This window comes from Mauremys reevesii, linkage group 2 (genome assembly GCF_016161935.1).
Source record: "Mauremys reevesii isolate NIE-2019 linkage group 2, ASM1616193v1, whole genome shotgun sequence".
NCBI classification, from domain to species: domain Eukaryota; kingdom Metazoa; phylum Chordata; order Testudines; family Geoemydidae; genus Mauremys; species Mauremys reevesii.
Window position 1 is genome coordinate 81,298,597 of NC_052624.1, and position 25,694 is coordinate 81,324,290.

The 25,694-nt window shown below is 40.4% G+C and overlaps 2 protein-coding genes across 6 annotated transcripts in view; one reads left to right on the top strand and one right to left on the bottom strand.

Annotated features, from left to right (window-relative positions):
• The window catches only part of EXOSC7 (exosome component 7), a 34,569-nt gene extending 32,573 nt beyond the window's left edge, over positions 1–1,996 (bottom strand). Inside the window, exons 1-2 of one of the 2 annotated variants that reach the window (XM_039524750.1) lie at positions 1,841–1,996; positions 161–262 (exon numbers count right to left, since the gene is read on the bottom strand). In XM_039524750.1, the coding sequence (XP_039380684.1) occupies positions 161–262; positions 1,841–1,897 (159 nt within the window). In that variant the 5' untranslated portion in view covers positions 1,898–1,996. Of the gene's footprint in view, positions 1–160; positions 263–1,608; positions 1,717–1,840 lie in introns of those variants that run through there. The other variant, XM_039524749.1, reaches the window with a different exon arrangement.
• Positions 1,997–3,851: 1,855 nt separating this feature from the next.
• The window catches only part of ZDHHC3 (zinc finger DHHC-type palmitoyltransferase 3), a 31,073-nt gene continuing 9,230 nt past the window's right edge, over positions 3,852–25,694 (top strand). Inside the window, exons 1-4 of one of the 4 annotated variants that reach the window (XM_039524751.1) lie at positions 3,852–4,155; positions 17,226–17,666; positions 19,233–19,357; positions 23,852–23,948. In XM_039524751.1, the coding sequence (XP_039380685.1) occupies positions 17,361–17,666; positions 19,233–19,357; positions 23,852–23,948 (528 nt within the window). In that variant the 5' untranslated portion in view covers positions 3,852–4,155; positions 17,226–17,360. Of the gene's footprint in view, positions 4,156–4,182; positions 4,319–5,063; positions 5,080–10,000; positions 10,017–17,225; positions 17,667–19,232; positions 19,358–23,851; positions 23,949–25,694 lie in introns of those variants that run through there. The other 3 variants (XM_039524752.1, XM_039524753.1, XM_039524754.1) reach the window with 3 other exon arrangements.

Consider the following 25,694-nt stretch of genomic DNA (forward strand, 5'->3'; position numbering starts at 1 on the left):
GTGTATTTTTACGTTTGTATTAACAAGCAAAAAAAAAACAATAAAAACTTAATACAAATAGTCAAGTGATAAAGTCTGGACTTGACCTACAGCCTCAAAGTCATGATAATTTAGGAGCTTCCACAAGCAATATATAAAAACTCCTCCTATCTGTACTTACAAGCTTCACTCTTGCAGATCCACTTGTGTTTGATACTACATCTGTTTCCACTTCAATACATCTATAGTCTTCACAGCCACGGCCATCTACCCGAAGATCCTCCTAAGCATAGACACCACAAGTTTTAAGTGATATAACTGATCCATATTAATAATAATAAGTCAAATATAAATTTAAAATAATCCCAGATAAAAATGTGCAAGTCATCAAAGCTAAATGGAGAAAAACAGATGGTCTTGTAGTTAAAGTGCTGGAGTACGACTTGAAAGATCTAGGTTTAACTCACAGTTCAGTCACTGACTTCCTGCATGAACTGTAAAATGGAGAGAGAAGGTAATACTATACAATACAAACTAAGCATATAACATGAATATTTCAGTCTTGATCCTGCAACATGCTCCATGTGGGCAGACACCTTTCAGCTTCAGTGCACCTCCTTATGCATAGATGGAAACCTGTGTCCACAGCTCATTCAGGCTCAGGGCCTTAACCTCTTTGAGGCAACAGCTGTGTGTTTGTGTAGCACCTAGCATAATGGGGCTCTGATCTTGGTTGGGGCCTCCAGAGAATACATACATAAATTGATGATGAAGAAAGAATTGGGTAGTTTGAATTGCCAGCCAAAGTTACTGATGCCTTTAAGCAAAATAATAAACTGTCCATACACCTTGTCTTCACCTAAGAGGTTTGTTGGTATAGGTCTACCGGTAAACCCTCCTAATGTAGACAGTTTATACCAGCAAAAAAGTTATTTTGTGGATAAATAAGCTTTAAGGCAAAAAGCATTTTTTTCTTGATATAAATTGTGTCTACTCAAGCTTTTATCAGCATAAATATGCTGGGCAAAGGGAAAAAAAGGAAAAAGAAAACAACAAACACCCCACACAACTATGGGGACAAAACTTTTAAGTGCAGACTAGGCCTAAGATAGCAATTCCAATAAGGAAAAAAAAGTTGGTATAAAATGAAAACATCCTGTAGCAGAAAGGATATATCTAGGATCTTTCATGGCTTTGTTCTATGTGGGATGTTTAGTGTAGACAGGAGATCAAATCTTACTATCTGTTACATAGATATAAATCCCAAATAACTCCACTGCAGTCAATGGAGCTGTATTCGCAGAAAACCCAAGATCAGAATCTTCCCTCACATGGAGCTGTTAAGTCTGTTTATTTAAGGATGCTGGGTCTAAGCCGGTCAGAGGACAAGTATCTAGTTATAAACAATGGCAAAATAAAGAGAACAAAATAACTGGCTCTCCTGCACCATTGGTTCTATCAAGTGCAATCTACACACAGCGCCGGTTGCAAATCTTTCCTTGGCCAAAAGTGCAGAGGGGAACAACGATGGAGAAATCCTGGAGGACACAACCTCTACAGGCTAAAATATTTATTTCCCCTGAAAACAACCGACTGTATTTCATTTTAAACAGCTGGCAATAGCCCCACCCCCGAGCTAACACGTCCCGTGCTGTCTCGCCCGAGCTGTGTCGGCAGCGGCGACCCGGGACACGAAGGGCTCAGCCGCGCCGTGCTCCGCATTACAGGCTCTGCAGGCAGCCGGCTACCAGCAGCGCGGGGGAGGCTGATCGGGGGGAGAGGCCGGGGTGCTGCTGCTGCTGCAGGCAGCGCCGCCCATTCCCCCTCCCCTCACTACCACCACCACCCCTCCCCCCGTTACCTGGATACCGTGCACGATGTAGACCTTCTCCGCCTCGCTCAGCACCACGGACGCCATGCCGCGCGCCGGGTTCCAAACACTACCGCGGCCGCCGCCCGGTGATGCCGTCACCAAAACGCGACGAAAACTAACTCTCGCGACGTTTCCTTTCTCTCCATCACCCGCACGTACTTACATCATCCGCGTGGTGAGGTCTGCGTGAGGCCCGGCGGGCGCGCGAGCACCGCCTCCCCTGCCCTCCGCCCTCAGTGGGTGACTCTGAGTCACGGCCTGGTTGGGGCGCGTGTTACGGACAGAGAGCGGCTGGGCAGCTCCCAGCGTGTGACAAGCCGGGGAGGGAGGAGCTTGAGCCGGGGGAGGGGAAGAAATGTTCCCACGTGCGAATAGTAGCGGTGCAGAGGGGAGTCCCGGATCCCTTGAGTGAACGCGCCTCGTGTGTGCATGTGCGTTCTTGTCTGTGAGCCTGCCGGAGTGCTGCGCTGTGCATGTCTCGGGCACCGCCTGCGTGCATTGGCCGTGGCTGACTGAAATGTTAACTGGCAAAGGACAGAATGGTGGACTGAGTTCTGTGGTATGTCTGGCTTTGGTTTTTCCCATGGTTGCACAGTGTCACGCAGTAAATTGCAAATCTTCAACAGATAGTGCACATAAAAACGATGTTAAATTGCAGAGTCAGGCTGTCAAAAGTTAGGAAATGTCAGAGGTAAGGTTACGTGTGCAACTAGGGTTGCCAGCCCTCCAGGATTGTCCTAGAGTCTCCAGGAATTAAAGATTAATCTTTAATTAAAGATTTCCATGTGATGAAACCTCTAGGAATACAACCAAAATTGGCAACTGCTTTATGACAGTCTTTAATTACACAAGATACCATTTTTCCCAAAGGATGGACCGTCCTCAATGAGTGTTTTAATATTTCATTTTTTCCTTATAATTCAGTGTGTGGCCCCATGGCTTAGTTAATGCATGCCAGTCAATTTTATGTCCCTGCTCCAAAACAAGGGGGTACCTGAGCTGAGCTGCTCAAATAACAGTTTGCCAGAATTTTTTAAGATGGGCAAAGCAACATATATTTCTTTATCTTTGTTCTCTCCGGCATGTAAAATTCTGCCCCAAACAGTTAAAGTTTGACAAAGTTACAAGCAACTGAAAACGGTCAAATAATAGAAAGTGTCCAGCAGCCTTAATAATGGGCTGTGCTACCTGCCCAAACGATAAGGAGTGAGTCAGTGGAAGTGATTATATTTCCAGCTATATTCTGTCATGTTTTATACTAGAGCACTTTGGACACTCACAAGCCACTTGACCTGGCTTAAGCTGTAAACACAAAAGTGCTGAGCACCTGCAACTCCCGTTGCTTACGCATATATATTTGTAGTGACTAGTGTGTACGTATATACACATTCATCTCCAGTATGTGAATACACAAGGTGGATGTAGCACACATCTTTATATGCATGTTATGAAAATGTGTGTTTAACATATAGACCAGGTGAGGTAATATCTTTTATTGGACCAATTTCTGCTGGTGAGAGAGAGAAGCTTTTGAGCTCACATACACACATATGCTATTCTTTTTGTTATTGTTTGCCAGTATCACTGAAAGACCCCAAATCAGGGATCAGAGCCCCATTGTGATTGGCACCAAAGAAACACCATAGGCCCTTTCCCAAACATCTTGCAGTTTAAATAAAACAGAAGAAGGTGGAAGAGGTTGTAACATACAAGCGGAACAATCCAGGTATTGGGTGGGAAATGTCAGGTTATATATATACCATAAATGTAATATGTGTACATATAGACGCATATGCATCCTACATCAGTAAGGTCAGTGGCAGTACCACAAGCCCTGTGTATGGATACAGCGGGTGCTTAGCGAGTGAACATAAACAGTTGTACGAAGCCAATGCATTGCAGTTCTTTGCGTGCCCGGGCTTCCCTCAATCGCGGGATTTCGCTCAGTCAGTGTGGGAGGGACCAGGTCCCGAGGAGGAGATGACGCTGTGCCGAGGAAGTGAAGGGAGAGGGCGTGACAGTTCTCCGCGCTGCTCACTTCCTGGTCTCTCCCCCTCCCAGTAGGAATAGGGGGCAGCACGGATAGCCACTGACGCCGCCTGCTGCAGCAGCAGCCCCGGGGCGTCGCGCGCTTGGCGTCCCTGGCTCGCGAGGCGAATGGAACGTTGCGTTGGGCGACGGAACGTTGACCCGGGTGGCTGCGAGGTTCCGAGCTCGCGCTCGCTGAGCGGGGGCGGCGGCAGCGGACGGGCTGGACCAGCAGCAGCTGCGGGGACCGGCGGCGGCGGCGGCTCTTTATGCGGGTAGGTTGAGCCTCGCGGTGGGTAGCGGGGCAGCGGGCGGTCCTGCAGCGGCCGCACACGCCTAGCCAGGGGCCGGCAGCAGCCGCACCCCCTCTGCAGGGAGATGCGGGCGACAGGCGGGTCAGGAAACTCGAGGTGGAGCTTGGTATTGTCTCGTGCAAGGGTGAGCGGTGTGTTCCTGCAAGGTGAAGCCGGTGTCCCCAAGGGCAGGTGTGGCTCGTGCCGTGCAACGCCTGAGCTCCAGTGGGATCCCTGGCCGCTTGGCTCAGGAGATGTAGCTGGAAGGGGGTGGGGCGGAAGAAGTGATTCAATGCATAGGCTGTTGGGAAGAGACAAATCTTGGGGAGCATGTGGCTAAGAAGAATGCAAAACAAACAGGGTCTCCCCCAAGTGCTTCATAACCATCGAGGGTCCCTTTCCACCCTTTTTGCCGTATGTTCAGAGCATATAAAGAACTCCCCCAGGCGGCCAGGAGCCCATTTCCACGCTCTTTGGGGTCCTCAAATGTCTACTGAAGTCCTTGGAAATGTGCGGAAGTTGGGGTGTGTTCAAACAGCACAGGATCAGGCCCCAACATATCATTTACTAGAGCTGTTTCTGCCAAGGGAACATACATCTGGTATTTGGGTTCTGCACCAGTCAAATATTTTCACACTAGCACTGTTTAAAAGGTAAATTGCATGCAGCTGCCCTGGAAGATGTCTCTTTTTAAATAGACTTTTAACTATTTTTTAATTTTTTATTTTACTACATTTAGGCCTTCAGCATCCCAGCACTGTTTGTGTTAGTGAACAATGCTGTTCACAACAGTATATAAACACATCCTTTAATGAGGTGCCATGGGATTTAAATTCTGCAGCCTCCACAGTTGGACAGTGTCCTGGCAACCTAGGATTGAATTAAAATAAAGAAGTTTGAATGCTGGTGAGATCTTTAACAAGTATTTGAACAGTTAAACATGTGCACTCATCTGAAAAGTGTTTTGTACATCATTTGATGATTAATTGGAGCTTATAACAGCATATTACTGTATAAAAGCTATGATCTCCAGTTTTACGTATAAGCCGTTCTAAAACTATGATGCTATAAGACAGTGGCTCTCAACCTTTCCAGACTATTGTACCCCTTTTAGGGTGACCAGATGTCCTGATTTTATAGGGACCGTCCCGATTTTTGGATTTTTTTCTTATATAGGCTCCTATTACCCTCCACCCCTGTCCTGATTTTTCACATTTGTTGTCGTCACCCTAACCCCTTTCAGGAATCGGATTTGTCTTGCGTACCCCAAGTTTCACCTCACTTAAAAACTACTTGCTTACAAAATCAGACATAAAAATACAAAAGTATCATAGCAGGCTATTACTGAAAAATTGCTTACTTTCTCATGTTTACAATATAATTATAAAATAAATCAATTGAACTATAAATATTGTACTTACATTTCAGTGTAACGTATATAGAGTAGTATAAACAAGCCATTGTATGAAATTTTAGTTTGTACTTACTTCACTAATGCTTTTTATGTTGCCTGTTGTAAAACTAGGTAAATATTTAGGTGAGTTGATGTACCCTTTGGAAGACCTCTGCATACCCCTGGGAGTATATGTACCCCTGGTTGAGAGCCACTGCTATAAGGGGTCTGATAAATTAAAAAGGATAACAGATTTTTTTCTATGTTAATGAAAAGTAATTCCTATTGATTTATTTGTAATACTTTTAAATATTTCTAGTACTCTTTCAACATTATTATAGAATAATTTTTCCATAAATATATAAATTCAGTATTGTTCACTAGAACTCTTCAGCATTTGAGAAAACCTAGGAATAGAAATCACAAATACTCATCTTTCACCTGCAATCACTTTGAATCTGTTCCCAGAAGGCAGATCAGAATTCTGTTAGATTTTTCTTGGCTCCCAATCCAAATAAGGGCAAGTCTCTTTTCAGACACACAAATGAGACTACTGTGCTGGACTTTCAAGGTGATGAAGATGCAAATAAGCCAGGGAGAGAGAGGCTTTCACTCAAATTATGATGGCATATTATTCCATTATGAGGGTAACATAGAAAGTGTGTTGATATTTTACAGCAAATGACTGCCGTCTACAACAGGGGTGGGCAAACTTTTTGGCCCGAGGGCCACATCAGGGTTGTGCAACTGTATGGAGGGTCGGGTAGGGAAGGCTGTGCCTCCCCAAACAGCCTGGCCCCCGCCCCCTGACTGCCCCCCTCAGAACTCCCAACCCATCCAACCCCCCTTGCTCCTTGTCCCCTGACTGCCCTCTCATAGGACCCCCACCCCCCTATCCAACTCCCCTGTCCCCTGACTGCCCCGAACCCTATCCACCCCCCACCCCTTGACAGCAGCCCCGGGACTCCCACCCCCTATCCAACTGCCCTCTGCTCCTCGTCCCCTGACCACCCCTTCCTGGGACCCTCTGCCCCAACTTCTCCCGGGATCCCTCCCCTTATCCAACCCCCGCTCCCTGTCCCATGACCGCCTCCCACCCCTATCCACACCCCCACCCCGGAAAGTCCCCCAGGTCTCCCACCCCTCTCTGTTCCCCATTCCCTGACCGCCCTCCCCAGAACCTCCACCCCGTCCAACCGCCCCCTCCTCCCTGACTGCCCCCCAGGACCCCTGCTCCCTTACGCAACCTTCCTGCCCCCTTACCAGCAGCAGGAGCTCACAGACGTGACACTCGGCCAGAGCCAGCTGCACTCCCCACGCTGCCCAGTGGGAGTGGCAGGCCAGAGCGCGGCCCGCGCAACGGCGAGACTGAGGGAGAGGAGAGGCAGCGGGGGAGGGGCCGGAGACTAGGCTCCCCGGCCAGGAGGTCAGGGGCCGGGCAGGCCAGTCCCGCGGGCCAGATGTGGCCCACGGGCCGTAGTTTGCCCACGTCTGGTCTACGACAAAACAATAGGATCTTGAGGCAGTTTCAGTGAAATTTATGTTTTTCAGTGTTTAATGAAAGCAACAAAAAAGGCTTATTTAAAATAAGGTAATGACTGTCAATGTAGAAACTTTTATGTAAAAGTGAAGCTACATGTTTGTTTCTGTCATTGCCTTTAAAAGTGCATTAAAGAGCCAGTCATACAAACACTACTGCTGTTTGACTGTAGAATGTACTACCATGAGTAGTTCTTATTTCATCTATGGGACTGATCATAATAAGAAGCATTGCTTTTGGACAAAACGTTCATAGAAATTTAGAGACAAGGACCCCAGAAATTTGATGCAATTGCAGATCTTTTTTGTCGTAAAAGAAACTTGATTTTTCCAAATAAATCAAAAGTTTTCAGCATATTAATTCTTACTAGAAATATTTTGCATCATTTTTCATAATAAAGGTTGTATTTCAATTCTTAGTTTTTATTTAAATGCTGCAGTTATAGATAAACTACACATACCTATTTAAAAACGTGCTCAATAAGATAAGTCCCTCACAGAGAGGTTTTCATGACAATATTTGTTTTATTAATCCAGCTTTCTCCCCTTTCCTATGGACTGTTGTCTTTACTCTGATTAGGTTAAGAGAAGAAACTGTGACTACAAATCTTAATAGGTTTCTGTACGAGAGATGTGGGAACTTGTCTTGTGATGACATTTTTGTTCCCTTGTTTGCATTTTTAATGACTAGTTTTTCTTGTCTTAGGGCAGGTCTACACTTAAAATGTTGCGTTGGTGTAGCTGTGCCACTGTAGCGCTTAAGTGAAGACACTCCTGTGCCGATCAGCGTAGTTAATCCACCTCTCCGAGAGGCAATAGCTATGTCGATGGGAGAAGCTCTCCCGTTGACATAGTGTTGCCTACACAGGAGGTTAAGAGCGGTATAACTACATGCTCATTGGGTTATACGACATAGTTATACCGACATAGGTCTGTAGTGTACACTTGGCCTTAGCGTAACAAGAATCTTAGTATAATATCTCGGAATGCTACTTTCCTGCCCTTAATTGTGAAAGAGGTATAGTAATACTATATCACATCTTACTTGAAAATTTTTTCTCTACAAGCTGACCAGGTAAAGTAATCCAGACGTGACTAACAGTAGCTAGTGGATCCTCTTTGTTCTATACTCTAGATCAGGCTAATCTCAAATTTAAGGTAATTTCAGAGACGATTAGAAATTGAAACTATCCTAATTGTAGTTGAATATACTCCAGGGTGCATGAACTCAAGGAACAGAAGGTTGCTTGCAGTCTCATTGATATTGCAGAGCAGTACGTTTTATCAGCAACCCCTTATATATCATCCACTAAGTCTGTGGTTTTCAACTAGGGGTACGCAGAGGTCTTCCAGGGGGTACTCAACTCATCTAGATATTTGCCTAGTTTTACAACATGCTACATAAAAATCACTAGCGAAGTCAGTACAAACTAAAATTTCATACAATGACTTGTTTATACTGTTCATATACTATACACTGAAACGTAAGTAAAATATTTATATTCCAGTTGGTTTATGGTATAATTATATGGTAAAAATGAGAATAAGCAATTTTTCAGTACTAGTGTGCTGTGTCACTTTTGTATTTTTGTAAGTAAGTAGTTTTTAAGTGAGGTGAAAGTTGGGGCTACACAAGACAAATTGGACTCCTAAAAGGTTGAGAACCACTGCAGTAGATAACTAGTCAGAATACTTGCTACTACAGGCTTTGGGATAGCCGAAGTCTCTAGAAAATCCTTAGCATATAGCTGTATCGAGGAGTAGACTAGAGACACAAAAGATTGTGTTAATGCTCCATTCAGATGAATGGAGGAGTGTTGAATGGGGTGCTGTGGGACACTTGTCAGTATTTTCATCAGTGACTGGGGTGATGATGATATGCAGAGTATGATAGTCTTGCAGATAGTGCTAAACTGAGGGGATGAGGTTTAAATGCAGTACAGTCTTCAGAAATAAAACAAATGGGCTGAAATCAGTACACTGAGATTCTGCAAAGGTCAGATAAAGAAGTGCACATAAAGAAGGGATATTCAAATGCACAGATACAGAATGAAGAAATAGTGGGAAGGTAGTAGTACAGTGCCAGAGAGAAGATGATCAAGGTGTTATAATGGGTAATAAATCAAGAGAGCTAGCAATGTGACACTTTTGCAAAACCCTCACCCCAGCTGTGATAGTCATGTTGCTAAAGCGCAATTAACATGCAGAGTAACTACCCTGGTGTACTCCATATTGGTTAAACCTCAGTTGGAGTACAGTGTTCACATTTGGGCACTATACTTTAAAGGATGATGTTCAAAGGATAGCAACAAAAATTATTAAGCTATACAGATATGTAAAGGAACATTAAAATGAGCACAGGGATTAATTATTCTTGGGAGTTAGTCTCAGCGAACAGAAATACTAAGCTTAAACTGCAGTAAAGAAATTCTAGGTTAGAGATGATGTTTTAAAATTAATTTGGGGGTTAATCTGTAGAATTTACCTTACAACTTCAAGGATATCATATTTTTCTATGCTTTCTAGTGGGAAAGTAGATTCTCACAGTCCAACTTGATATAATCAAACAGGCCCCCCTGCTGCAAAATAATAATTGTTACAGCAGCTTCATTCTTTGACTAGAAATGAAGTAATGAAAGGGTATTTCTAAAAGCTGTTTAGAGTTGTTTTTTTTTTTAAATGTGCATGATGTGTCATGCAGTATCTATTTTAGGTACTTATATGGCTTCCATGACTTTAGTATATGAGTGTCTTTAATATATTTATCCTCACAACATCCCTGTGAGGTAAATTTTATTCCCATTTTACAGGTGGGGAAATTGAGGCCTGGAGACACTAAGTGACTTTTCCAACGTCACACAGGAAGTTTGTGGCAGACTAGGGAATTGGGCCCAGGTCTTCCAAGTCCCAGGTTAGAGCCCTAGCTGCTGTATAATTTTCTCTCTGTTCCAGTCTCTTAACTCAGAGTGCCCTTTCTGCCTTAACACTCCTTGTCTTGGACATTATTGGAAATTATAGTTGTAAATTCCAGCTTCTTATTTACGATCAACACTAAACATTTACTACTGTGGTTCTCCGGGTAACACGCTCCTTACAGCAATATGTTTCGCAAAATGGAGACTGAAAACCTTCTTCATCACATAAGCAGGCTTTTTCATGATGACTGTACCTTTGGCGACTGCTGCGGACTGGAGGGATATTGTGAATTACACTGGTGTGAGATCTGGAATTTACTATTTTAAGTCCTGGGCTAGCATCAAAATAGCAAAGCTGGCCTAAAAGACCAGTGATATTTATCCTGTCCAACATCTTGTAAAGCTTTATAGTTAGTAGCTGAAAGCATGATGTCCCCGTTCACTGTTTTGGTCATCAGCTCCTTTGTGTTTATATTTCCAGGATTTATACCTCTCTCTTTATGCAGCTTGAGTAGCTGATGTTTCTTTAGCCCTTTCTAAGCCCACAAAATCTTAAGAAACAAGAAAACTTCTGCCCTCCTTGTTCTGGTGGCAGTTAAAATGTGGTGTGTGTAGGATCCGTTTTCTTAAATGCTACTGCATGTTCTGAAACTGCTGTAGATCTGTTCAGGTGTTTAATCAAATGCCTATTTACGTCAATGAGCTTTGGATCAGGCCCTTAGTCTTTTTTTATGTCCAGTCTCTTGCTATTAGACATGGTTCACCCTGATCCAATGCATCCTTACATTAGACAGGTAGCCCAGCACTAACTTCATCTTTCTTTGTTAGCTTCTTACCGAACAAAGCAAGGTGGAAATGCCCTTAACAGATGGTGATGTGGTTAGTGCTTTAAACAGTGCCAAATGCCATACATTGATTCTTTCTGCAAAATAACTTCTAATGCAAGGTAAACGCATACAGAAATTATATAGATTTCAAACAAAAACTGTTACCATCTGCTCTGAGAAATAGTGTACCACAAACAAAGCTCTTTGCTACTTAGGACAGAAAATATTCATCTCTCTTCATTTGAGAAACCATGGGCCTCATTCTCCTTTCACTTATATTGATGTAACTCCATTGACTAGTGGAGATACTGCTTATTTACACTGTGTAAATGAGAGGAGAATTGGGCTCTGTGTCTCTTAAACAACCATATCTCCTCATTGCCTATTAGATACAGCCCTGCCTGCTGCTGTCAGAACAGTCTCTAGACCTGATTTTCAGCCTCACAGACAAACCAGGCCTGCCTTTGAAGCTGGCTGATTTCTACCTCCCCCTACTCCTCAGGGAAAAGTTCCCTTTACATATTCATAGCCTTGCTCAACTGCTTCCTTCAGAAATATACAACTCCAATTAAACCTCCACCCAAAACCAGAGGCTTCAAATCAAAGAAATACAATTCTGGCCTCTGATGCATTGGCTAAGAAGAGTTGATTTTTTCATAAAGCTGTTAGCTATAGCCCCATATAAACTGCAAAGATAACCACATGAACACTGTTTTGTGAACCATGGGTAAGACCCAGTGATGTTATATTGACTCCAAGAGCTGTAGCTGTAAGAAGAATATCATGTGACTCATGATAAAATCATGGGAGTTTGCAGCACGGTTGTTTGAACATTGATAGGTACCTAAGCTAAACTAGTGTTCCTTAACATGGTTAATATGTTCTTCCCAGAAAAATTGTTTTTATGCTAGACTTTTAAAGAAAACCTCAAACAGTTGTCCTACCACCGACCGGTGCAGCTCCGTTAGTGCTAGCAATGATGGGAATGCTAGTGTAGCCAGAACAACTTTTTCCTATGTGTCATCTGATCTTGCTTCCAGCAAGTTGAAATCAAAGTGTTAAAAATACCTATGTCCAGTCTATACCATTGCTTCCATGTCGCTGGCACTAGAGAAGCACCTAAGGGCTAGACCAAACATGGCTGAACTGCTAAAAATTCTCAGTGTAAACTAGGGCAATGAGTTCCCCTCCTGTTGATCAACTAGAGTGCTAAAGTCTTAACAGAAGCAACTAGAAAACATTAAAGTTTTCTGTCGCTTTATAATTATCCCACAGATCTTTTGGTAGAATTAATTTGGGCAAATTTTGGCAGGCACATCTTAGATACAGAGAAGATTTATGTTGCATAAAATTGGTGCAGCAAGATCACCCTTTCACAGTTACAGGTACACAAATAAACCTCCTTACCAATTTCTGTCACAGTAGATACCCTTATTTGAAAAGATTCATTTAGTTTTCATAGGTATAATCACTGAAGCTTTCAATTGAAGTGGTAAATTCAGATTCCTAAATAGTTATTGTTTGCAGTATATTTAAAAACATATATTTTTGCTCTTTTGTGACATTTTTATTGAGACTAAGTTATTTAAAGATGTATACTTCCTGTCTAGAACACCTTTCTTAGCTGCTGGGGATGTGAGATAAATGATAATGCATTTAATCCCTTTGGTTACTGAAAAAGTATTATTTCAGTACCACATCTGCCTGTTCTTTAAATAGTGTCAATGAATTGGTATAGCTTCTGTGAAACACGCACAACCACAGTGTCTCTTAAATATTTTTAATTAAAAAAAACACTGAAGTGAAAGGAAATGATACAATTATACCTGAGATCATGTTTATGTTTTTAAGTATAACCTAGATTTGCAGATCTTTCAAGAAGTCAGATTCTTTTTCTGTCTCTCTCTCTCTCTCTCTCTGTGTAAGATACTCTGGGTTATGTTATGCATGAAGTCAGATTAGGTGACCATAAATTCCAAGACAAGATGTGAACATTATGATGCTCTAATTTCAGAAAGTGTATATGTACTTCAGAAAGTTAAATGTTGGCAGATTTCAAATAGTAGCAGTGGTAATATTATCTAGCAATTAAGGCCCTGACCTTGCAGAACTTACTCACGTGCTTAACATTATTACCACTGAAATCAATGGGATTAATACTTGATAGTAAAGTTAAGCATGGACCTATTTTGCAGAATCAGAGTCTAAGGGAGTTCACAGCTATTCAGAGGATCAGACCAAGTCAATGAGGACCTTTTCAGTTAAAATGCACATCCTGTGTAATGCAGGTTGATAGTGGGATCCAGTACTGAGATTTCAGATCAGCAGATGCATTAATTTCTCAGTTAGACAATAAATGAAGTTTCTCTGACAGTACGATTTGTTAAGTCCTAAATATTTCTGTATTTCTGACTACTTTTTCTTTAGCACCCATCTCCAGTATCTGAGATGCTGGACAGGTTTTAACAATTAAACTGAAAACTAGGCACAGCACACATTCTGTCTCTAGAAACTCAGCAATTTGACTTTTGATGAACACACAGTCCCTCTCCTCTGTATCGGGATGGAAAAATGCACTTTTCCATTAAATTTTTTTTTTTTGGCAGTACCTTCCAAATAGACAAGTAATCCTAATATTTAAAAGTAGATGCAGAAAGTTAACCACTTGTAGAGGACTATTAAATGCAAAGTAGAAGGAACTGTTAAAATCTCTTTGCTGAAAGGTGGATTTTTATATTGAAGGATGGCAATGGCTCTTTAGGAACACTTATGGTTTGTGTACATATGTATTTTGGCATAATGTAAAATTTTTTTGACATGTCTCTGGATTTAAAAACACACCTGGCATGTTAGGCTTTGAAAAGCAGCCACTGTACACATGCAATAAGTTTTGAAAATATTAAGTCATTAAACCAAATTGATTGCTCCCTTGCCAAGATTTTCTTATCTCAATTTTTAGCTAATATTAAAAAAAAAAAAAAAACCTTGAGTCAATAAAGCTATTCTCTTGTATTTTTTTTTTAAATCAGTGAGTTTAAAATCTTAAAATTAGGGCTATCAGATTAATCACACTGTTAACCAGTAATAGAATACCATTTATTTAAATATTTTTTGATGTTTTCTACATTTTCAAATATATTGATTTCAATTACAATACAGAATATAAAGTGTACAGTGCTCACTTTATTTTTGATTGCAAGTATTTGCACTGTAAAAAAAACACAAAATATTTTTCAATTCACCTAATACAAGTACTGTAGTGCAATCTCTTTATCATGAAAGTTGAACTTACAAATGTAGAATTATGTACAAAAAACTGCATTCAAAAATAAAACAATGTAAAATTTTAGAGTCTGCAAGTGCTCCCAGTCCTAATTCTTGTTTAGCCAATCGCTCAGACAAACAAGTTTGTTTATATGCAAGAGATAATGCTGCCTGTTTCTTGCTTACAATGTCACCTGAAAGTGAGAACAGGCATTCTCATGGCACTGTTATAGCCGTCACAAGATATTTAAGTGCCAGATGTGCTAAAGATTCATATATCCCTTCATGCTTCAACCACCATTCCAGGGGACGTGTGTCCAAGCTGATAACTGGTTTTGCTCGATAACAATCCACAGCAATGCGGACCGATACATGTTCATTTTCATTATCTGAGTCAGATGCTACCAGCAGAAGGTTGATTTTCTTTTTTGGTGGTTCAGGTTCTGCAGTTTTCGCATCAGAGTGTTGCTCTTTTAAGACTTTTGAAAGCATACTCCACACCTTGTCCCTCTCAGTTTTTGGAAGGCACTTCAGATTCTTAAGCCTTGGGTCCAGTGCTGTGGCTATCTTTAGAAATCTCACATTGGTACCTTCTTTGCATTTTGTGAAATCTGCAGTGTGTGTGTTCTTAAAATGAACATGTGCTGCGTCATCATCCGAGACTGCTATAACATGAAATATATGGCAGAATGTGGGTAAAACAGAGCAGGGGACATACAGGGAACTCCCCCAAGGAGTTCAGTCACAAATTTAAGTAACACATTATTTTTTTAATGAGCGTCATCAGCATGGAAGCATGTCCTCTGGAGTGGTTGCTGAAGCATGAAGGGGCATACGGATGTTTAGTATATCTAGCACATAAATACCTTACAAATCCAGCTACAAAAATGCCATGCAAAAATGCCTGTTCTCACTTTGTGTTGGCATTGTAAATAAGAAGAGGGCAGCATTATCTCCTATAAATGTAAACAAACTTGTTTGTCTTAGCGATTGGCCAAACAAGAAGTAGGACTGGGTGAACTTGTAGGCTCTGAAGTTTTACATTGTTTTGGTTTTGAGTACAGTTATGTAACAAAACAAAAAAATCCACATTTGTAAATTGCACTTTCACGACAAAGAGATTGCACTACAGTACTTGTATGAGGTGAATTAAAAAGTACTATTTCTATTGTTTATCATTTTTACAGTGCAAATATTTGTAATAAAAAATAATATACACAGATTTCAATTACAACACAGAATACAGTGTATATGAAAATGTAGGAAAGCATCCAAAATATTTAATAAATTTCAATTGGTATTCTATTGTTTAACAGTGCAATTAAAATTGCGATTAATTGTGATTAATTTTTTTTAATTAACTGCAATTAATCGACAACCCTACTTTAAATATATATTTCCAGACTAAGATATTGACTTCTAATGGGAAACAGTAATATAGATCCTTTTTAAAAGGGAGATAAAATCCTAGAAATAGTGGTTTATAATGGAAGCCAGATAAACATGCTATAGTTCAGAAACTACCAGATACCTTAGCAGTTGTTTTGATACTGTTTTATCTGCACTAGAATACATGTTCTTTATGAAAAAAAGGAATCCTTTCCATTGAGGAATTCATTCCTACTCAAGGGTTTGTTAGTGACAGTCATCCTCACCTGTTGGTCCATGTTGTCTATATGCATCAAACATAGCAATCATGTATACAACGGACCTTGCTAAATTTTGGCAAAAGTGACCCATTTCAACCAAGTGAGAAAAATCATTTTCTTCTGAATGTTAAAAATCTCCCAATGTAGCTTTCTGTAGGAAGATTTTTCCAGTTTGATATTGAAGAAGAAGGTATAAATACAGAAAAGAAAAGATTAGGAAATTGCAACCAACGGTCTAGGGAAAAAATTGCCTACCACAGAGGATGTATTTGTGTTGCTATGGCTGAATGTAGTTTGCTTATTAATACCATGTGTTCAGTTACACACAATTTATAGGGCAACGTATATGATCATCAGCCTTTTGGATGAGATGTGAAACTGGGGAGCTGTTCTCCCGTGGTAATTAAAAAATCTAATGACATTTTTGTGCAAGTGTTGTTAAAGCTGGTAACATTGGAACATGGTCAGATTTCAGTTTGAGTAAGAAGGTTCTACAGTGTTAAATTCACCTGCTGTTTCAGTTGGATATGATCCTCACTTCCTATTTTATTATTATTAATCATGGTAGTATTATTATTAATTATGGTAGTGCATAAAGACCAACTGCATTGGGCCCCATTGTGCTAGGTGCTGTACAGACATGGAGTACTGTAGTAGACAGCCCCTGCCCTGAAGAGCTTACAATCTACATATACAAGACAGGCACCACGTGAAGGAAATGGGTGTTAACATGAAAGCAGAGTGAACAATATGATGGTAGCTAACATCTTTGGGGAAATTTTTTTTTTTGGTGGGTTGAGTTAGGAGGGGATAACGTAAATGGAAAGGAAAAAGGGAAGAGGGGACATCAAGGGGGTGAAGTGGATAAGAGGGGCAGGTGGCGGTGTAAAGCTTAAGGGTGAAGAGACAGTGAAGGAGAGGGCTGGAGCAAACAGTCAGTCAATCAGCACAGGGCAGAGAAAGTCCAGTCAGAACTATGCAAAGTTCTGTGAATGCCCAAACATTTGGCTGCTGCTCCAGCTGGAGTCTCTGGCTGCTTTTTCTCTGCAGGTTTTCCCCAAGACCAGGTGTGGAGGGAAGGAACCACCTGGGCAGTAGTTTCCTCAGAGTGTGGGGGAATCTCGCACTTGTGCATCTGAGGGGATGCCAGGGGGAGGAGCAGCCCTGGCTGGACCCATTTTACCCACTTCTCTCCCAGTGCTGCAGTCCCTGGTTTGGCTGCTTCTGCAGCTGCTCCTACCAGCTCCTACCTAACTGCTGTGTTGTGTTTTGTTAAATAGTTGAAGCATTTCTCCCCAGCAGTGGATGCGTTGCAGTGGTGGGTTAAGGGATTCCTATGTATAATTTATAAGTCTTCTGATAAAGTTTGAAAAGCACTTGGGCTCCTTCTGGACAAGAAGTTCTGTATAAACGTTAGATTATCTCTAAAACACAGTTTTATATTTATTGACTTTTTGTATTTCAGCTCCCATTCTGCAGCCTGGAATCTTCTACATGCTTCTCATACCGTTATGTAGAAGGAGCTTTCTGAGTTTCATTTGTAAAGCAGAAGACGACTATTTTTGATTTTTTTCACATGCAAGTATGGACATTATAATCTATGATGATTACTCCAATCCACCGCTTCAGAGATATTGAGAGGAAACCTGAATACCTCCAGCCAGACAAGTGTGTTCCACCTCCTAGCCATAGTTCCTTGGGAACAATGTGGTTTATTCGAGACGGCTGTGGTATTGCATGTGCTGTTGTTACCTGGATGCTTGTCTTCTATGCAGACTTTGTAGTCCTTCTTGTTATGTTAGTTCCATCAAGAGACTATATTTATAGCGTGATCAATGGGATATTGTTCAACATGTTGGCTTTCCTGGCTTTGGCTTCACATTTTCGAGCTATGCTATCAGATCCGGTAAGTATACTGTTCCGTTTTTCTTGCCTGCCAGATATAGGGTAACTTGGGCCCTTGGTGCATAGCAAATTTAAATAACTTGTCTGTGTCATCATGATGAGTAAGCTTGGTATTGTGGTATGCTAATATATCATTCTGTTGTGTCAGATTGACTCGCCAAATGTAAAGGACCAAATCTCAGATTCTCTTGTGTCTGGTATGAACAGCTTTCTATTGGTGTGAAAAGGGGAAGAGAGAGAGAGAGACTACCACCCTTTTACTCACTAGTACTAGATATAATGTTTGTGGCTTGTCATGACCTGACAAGCCGGAAAGCTAGAAAAACTTGTTTCTATTGTATGTCTCATCAAATGTCACTACAGCAGACTGGGGTAGGAAAAAAATTACGAGGACTTCTCTAATAAAAAAGTTACGATTCTTTTTCACATTAACGATTTAGCTGAAATTATTGGATTATACCTACTAATTTGGTTGTCTGTTTTAGCATTAAATCTCCCTAATAATATCAGCCCATATCTCTGTGGCTTAAAAAATGTATCAGACTCTTTGTAACTGGAAGGCTAAACATTCTAAGGTTAGATTTGAAACACAAGATGGATAGTGCAATATCCAGGGACTTTGCCCTGATCAGAAACACAGTCCTACCCTCCTTTCTCCTCACATCTCTGAACGGTTGGGAAGGGGATTTTTATCAGAGTGCTATCCCTAAATCTTCTTTGATATCTGTCTAGTAGATTAAATTTAAAATTCTTGTTCTTCTAGCTGACGGAAAGGAGAGTAAGTTTTGTCTCTTCTGCCTTCAGAGTCTAGTCGCTGGTGTTGGGAATGTTGAAAGGGTCTCTGCCACTCTGATCCCTCCCCCAAGCTCCACTTTGTGGGTGAAACCCACGACCATGAAAACTCGAATGCCTGTATTTATTGCTTAGCTTGCATCTTATTCAGGCACGTCAGCAGGAAACTGACCTAGCAGTGAAATTGTTAATATTAAGGTTAGAGATCTTTAATTTCTTGTCTTTTGAGAGTTAAGATTCCTTCAGCAACATTAACTCAGCAATAGTAAAGATGCATATTTAAGGGGAGACTTAAAAAACTGCACCATCATAGTGAATGCAAGAATGTTACCTAATCTGATTTTTTTCTGGGCCTTTTTTTTTTTTAAGTGGTATTTGTATACTTAACATCTCTCTAAAAGTTCTCATTTAAAAAACCCAAAACAAATTGGACGTTTATGAACACACACAAAATATGTTTTAATGTAAGCAAAAACATTTCAGTTGTGTAACTTTTATGAGCACACATGCATATGTCCAAGTTGCTGTGACACAAGGTCAGATGATACGTCCAAGTAAACAGATAAGGATTACACCCTGCTTATTATTTATGTACTATAGTGTGGCCTTACAATAGTGTCCTTTCTGTATCTTTCTCTTGTTCAATCAAATTGTGAAATATTGTGGTTTATGTTAGGGAAACTTGTATCTCTCTTCCCTTCCAAGAGCTTGAACTGGGTCTCTTGATGTTATTGACAAACGCTGTGGGTACTGAAATCTTTGTTTTCATTTCCAGGGTGCTGTGCCCAAAGGTAATGCCACAAAAGAATTCATTGAGAGTTTACAGCTGAAGCCGGGACAGGTCGTTTATAAGTGTCCAAAATGCTGTAGCATCAAACCAGACAGAGCACATCACTGCAGGTATAGTCACTTGTGTGGTGTGATTTAATGATGTGATGCTGTGGTTCAGGATTAAAAGAAAGTACTTATGTGGTGGACCAGTGTACTGTTGTAGGATGGAATTTCCAAGGGGGCTTAAAGAATTTATCCACCTAACTCCCATTGAACCCTAATGTGAGTTGGGTGCCTAACTCTCTTAAGTTCCTCTGAAAATCCCAGTGCTTAACGAAAACCATAAAATGTAGCATGTCCCAGAATGCTTCGATATTGTACCTTTTGACATTATGACGCTTTCTGATTGTGAAGCACTTTGCTACCTGCCTTTGTCTGTGGCTTGCTTGGGGTCAGCTCCTTGACCCTCCTGGCAACACAAGCACTCCCCTCCAAGTCTTGTGCTATATTTACAGGTTAGCAGTAGGGACACACCAACCCCTGAGTCCTGCGAGAATCCCCTTTAGTGTCCAGCCCCTGTTTCACTGGACACTCACAGAATTACCAGGCCTGCTGTTCCCAAAGGAACAGTACACCACAGCTTACTAATTCTTACTTAGACTTAGAACACAGCTCCACTTCACACACAGCCAGAGTCAGGGATGGGCCACGAGGGCGACTGCCCAGAGTGCCAGGGGGTGGGGGGGAACGAGGGGTGGTCTGAGGCAGTGCAGAGGTGTGTGCTGCCAGCTGGCAGCGGAGCGCTGCAAACTCGCAGAGGTAACACATGGGGGGTGCCGGCGGGGGTGTGAGCGGTGATGCACAGATACTACTCGTCCCCTCCCCACAACGTTCCTCCGCGCCACCTTAGGAGGCTATGATCGGGGGAGTGAGGAGCAACAGCAGGACTCCCTGCATCCAGGTCACTTTCCCCACCTGGACTGTGCTGTGAGGCGAGCATCAGAAGCTGATACTCTCCTCTCCTCCCCTCCCCTTACACAGCCCAAGTAAGTTCATAGAGGAGTTAGGTAACTTCATGGAGGATAGGTCCATCAGTGGCTATTAGCTAATATGGTCATGGATGCAACCCTATGCTCTGGGTGTGCCTAAAACTCTGGTGGCCAGAAGCTCGGACTGATGATGGGATGGGTCCCTCGATAAATTGCCCTGTTCTGTTAACTTCTTCTGAAACATCTGGTAACAGTCAGATTTTAAGCTGTCATGGGAGAAGAGGAAAGGTCCTCTCATGGATTGGTAACTGGTTAAAAGATAGGAAACAAAGGATAGGAATAAATGGTCAGCTCTCAGAATGGAGGTAAAAGGTGGTGCCCCACCCCCCAGGGGTCTGTACTGGGACTAGTCCTATTCAACATATTCATAAATAATCTGGATAAAGGGGTAAACAGTGAGGTGGCAAAATTTGCAGATGATACAAAACTACTCAAGGTAGTTAAGTCCCAGGCAGACTGCAAAGAGCTACAAAGGGATTTCTCAAAACTGGGTGCTGGGGCAACAAAATGGCAGATGAAATTCAGTGTTAATAAATGCAAAGTAATGCACATTGGAAAACGTAATCCCAACTATACATATAAAGAGATGGGCTCTAAATTAGCTGTTACCACTCAAGCAAGAGATCTTGGAGTCATTGTGGCTAGTTCTCTGAAAACATCCACTCAACGTGCATCGGCAGTCAAAAAAGCAAACAGAATGTTGGGAATCATTAAGAAGGGATAGATAATAAGACAGAAAATATCATATTGCCTCTTTATAAATCCATGGTACGCCCGCATCTTGAAAACTGCATGCAGATGTGGTTGCCCCATCTCAAAAAAGGTAGATTGGAATTGGAAAAGGTTCAGAAAAGGGCAACAAAAATTATTAGGGGTATGGAACAGCTTCCGTATGAGGAGAGATTAATAAGACTGGGACTTTTCAGCTTGGAAAAGAGATGACTAAGGGGGGATATGATAGAGGTCTATAAAATCATGACTGGTGTGAAGAAAGTAAATAAGGAAGTGTTGCTTACTCCTTCTCAGAACACAAGAACTAGGGGTCACCAAATGAAATTAATAGGCAGCAGGTTTAAAACAAACAAAAGGAAGTATTTCTTCACACAGTGCGCAGTCAACCTGTGGAAATCATTGCCAGGGGATTTTGTGAAGGCAAGGGGATCCCTCTAACCCGTATATACCCCTGTCTGGTACAAAAAGATCTCTGGGTCACAGACAGATTTGAACCAGAATTATTCACCAGTGGTTAAAAGCAGTTGAAAATGACATGTGAGTCATGAATAGTACTTTCTTTGTCATGGTTTATTTGTGGACCAAATTTCTTCAAGCATGTCAGTCACTTGTCCATGACAAGTGTGAAGTTTTAAAAGGCATAAAAAATTCTTAATGATTTTTAAATCACTTTTCACAGTTATGAAATATAATATTATTTAAAATAAAGTATTTTTTTCTGGGAAAATGGTGTATAAATACAGGGAAGGCTGTTGCACACAGCTCAACGGTGAGCACATGAAAGTTATAGTTGCAGTTATAAGTAGCAAGACTGCATAAGGTTGATATAGCTCTGATTGTATTAAATCTTACTTTGCTAGTCTGTCACTGGGTCCTCTGTCAAGATAATCAATGATATACAATATGGGTAAGTGGGAATGAAACAGGAAGAGAAATGGGTGAAAGAGTGAACTGAGAGGAAGAAGACCCAGAGAGGACATATAAATATAAAGTCACAGAAGTCAGAAATCAAAATGTGTGTAAGTCCATAAAAAGTGGCATGTCTCAAAATACTAGTGTCTTCATTCACGGACCTGATGGCATTTGTGACTTTGGCTTTAATTAGCCTTTTTTATTACTACTAAATTAATTTAAAACTTGCTTTAAATACAGGTAGTTTAATTTCAGATTTCCATATTTTGATTTACAAAGACAAACCAAAATTATGGGACCTAAATTATACCTGTGGTGGGGAGTTGGGGGCTTCCCTCCCCTCTCCCCACTTTCCTTCTCTCTTTTTGATGAGACAAACATCCTTGGGGGAGTTATTCACAATAAGCTTTTAGTATTAAAACCGTTATTTAGGTCATTAATTTCTGATGATTCTTTTATACTTACAAAAAAAAAATAGAAAAACTTTTTGTTTCAGTAAGTAGTTAAAGGATCTGTATGAGCTTCATCATTCCCCTTCCCCCCAGTATATTCCTAGAGGATTTGCATGAAGGGACTGCAGTTACTTTCAGTCTGGGGTGGGTTATGACTATTGAATCTGGGGGCAAATATTGACCTGAGTAACTTTGTTTGCTTGAGGAGAAAAAATCTTAGGACCCAGTCATGCAAAGCGTGCTGGTCCTGAGCCTGCACAGTCTGACATCCAAGATCAAGATCTTAGTTGCTTATTTGCATCATGGGAATTTTATTTCTTGCTTTTGGGGACTACTTCCTTCCAGGATCTGTAATAAATACTCGACTATTTCAAAATAGGGATGTTAATATTTATTAACTTACTTTTTTTTGTTTTATTATCAGTACATTCTTGTAATTAGTTTCTTTAAGTGTTTGAGTTTTTTCTTTAAGGTCAAAACAGTTTAACTTTATAATAAGAAAAATATAATAAGCAGAACCCTCCATTTCTGTTTAAATCCTGTGAGGGTTGTTGTGAAACCACTATTTTTTTGTGTGTGCATTTTAGTGCCAGGAGACTGGCTTCCTTCACTGATGTATCATATGATAGAAGAGCAAAAAGGCTTTTATGATGATAGTTGGAGATTTAAAATGCCAGTGAAGCAGCAGTGACTAATAAACTAAGAGAAACTAACATGACAATGAATTAATCATCTTTGATTGTTTGACTCCTAAGCACAGTATGCGTTTGCAGGACTTTTGTTTATTAAAATTTGTAATTAGAATTGTTACACTTTAGTGCTTCTGCCCACTTTTGCTGAGTGCTTAAAATCTAATTTTGTAATTGTGGTGGTGGTGTCTCAGTGACTCCCACTGGTAAATTAATCCAGTGCCTGATTGACTTCATTGTCAGATATTTTTCTGAAAAAATAATTAGAATTTTCCATTATTATTTTTTTAAAGTAAATCTCCTGTGAGAGTAAATTTAATAAATAGGAACAATTTCAGTAATTTGTTACAAAGGTTATTCTGAGAAGTTTATCCATTGCTGTATCCTATGATTTTATTTTTTATTCTACTACTTTGAAACTCTCTCAGAGCCTGGAGGTCAAACCCAGACTAGATTAAATATATTTAATTTCATTTGCTTAAATTTAATGTTCAATCTCTGCATATTAGTGGAACCATTAATCATAATGTCACTTTGTTGTGATCTGACATTTACATTTTGCACAACTGCAATTAGGGACAATTTAGGTTGACAACTTTGAACAGAAGAAGCCGTGTGTGTATGTGTGTGTGTGTGTGTGTATTTATTTATTTATTTATTTATTTTCAGGTTCAAATTGTATTTCAGGATTCTCTCCTTTTATCTTTCCAGATGCCCGATATTTTCTTTGTACTCTTGCTGTATTTTCTGAAAACCACACACTATAAAGATTTTTGTTCTTTATTTCAGTGTTTGCAAGAGGTGTATTCGGAAGATGGATCATCACTGTCCATGGGTTAATAACTGTGTGGGAGAGAATAACCAGAAGTACTTTGTACTGTTTACAGTAAGTTGTTTGAGTAAATTTTTCTGTCTAACCAGAGACAATGAAATTCCAAGCATGACTGTTAAACGGCTGTGAAGATTTTTTTTTTAATTTTTTTTAATTTTTTTTTTAAGTAGAACTGGGAAATATGTTACAAATTAGCAAAATTAAATAATTAGGAAGCAAATGTAATAAAAGAACAGGAATAAGTCATCACAAAAGGTACTTTGCCATTTATTTTGTCAATTGTGTAGCATTGATTGATACGCTAATACATAGCGTAGCAGTAAATATACCTCACAAAATACTCCACAGTAATAATAGTGAAGTCTCAATCAGCTTTTTGGGGTAGGGGCTGACTTTTTATTCTGTATTAATATTTTATTTATACAGTACTTTGCACAGTGGAGTTCAGGTCCATGACTAGGGTTCCAAGATGCTACAATAATACAAATAATAATAATGATTGTGCCTCATTATTGCATCTGCTGTTACCTCTTTGCTGCAAGAGTGGAGAGAAACCTCATATTTTTGGCAAGGATTACAAGGGTTCTACTTGTAAGTAGTCAATGTTGGCACTCAAAAATCAGGCAGAAATGCTTCTGATTTTCTGACTGTGTGCTGTATCTACTGTATATAGAGCAGAAGTATGGGAGTGCAAACTTAATTACAATATTTTCCATGTAAACAGTGAAATCTGGGCTCCATTGAAGTCCATGACAAAAATCCTAGGATTTCACCCAAAAAATTCATGTCAAGAGAATATTACAGCTGCACAATTGACTTCCAGTGTTGTTCCATTTTATCAGTAATCTTTTATGGTAAGTCTCTAGGTGGAAGATGGTCTGTTACAATATTAGGAAATAGGTGCAAGTCTTCAGTCAGGCTTGAAGTAAGAATTGAAAATAAATGTATGAACCCTTTAATTTGCTTCTCACTGTATGGTGTATTGTGCTATTGCCAGAGGCACACCTTGTCATCTTTCTTTTTGCTGCACAATTCCTGGTTTAGTTGGGAAAACAGGAAAATATTTACACCGGGTACTTTTCCACCAGACTACTCTCTCCTCCGTCTGATTAAGCCTGTACTAGCTTAAGAGGGAGGAATGGGAAATATATTTATATCTCTCCTTTCAGTATACAGATTGGAATACTATTCCTAGCTGGCTCATTCTGAATGTGGGATGTTGGATTTCAGGTTCAGCTAAAATTGACAAGTCTCTATTTCAAAATGGACCATATTTTAAACCTAATCTGAGGAAAAGATGCAACAAGTTTTTCTATTAATCTCTTTTTAAGGGTTCAGGAGGAGGAAGGATGGTAGCACATAAAATCATCAAAAGAAAAATATTTTTCCATTGTCTTTCACTTGCACCTCATTTGGAAGATATTATGTTCCCATATTTGTTAATATTTGTCTCATTCTGTACCACTACAATGAAAACCTTCCTACGTATATGTGTGTGTGGTGCAAGTGGTGGGGGTAGCAATGCCTATAGGTAACAATATAAAATTTTCCGTGCTAAATGTCTGCCTCATGTTTAAATTTTATTTATTTATTTATTAAATTTAAGTGAAAATGGTTTAGCTGTTTTTCAGAATGAGATCAAGGAAAAACACATTTTGCCAATAGTAAAAATAAAACCAAAAACTCAATGAAAACTTACAGCTGTTATACTGAAAAGCCCTAGCGCCTCCATGCTTTGGAACAGTGACTTGAAATTTGACAGTGTTGCCCTGGTATCAGGGGTGTGCCATTTGCTGTCTC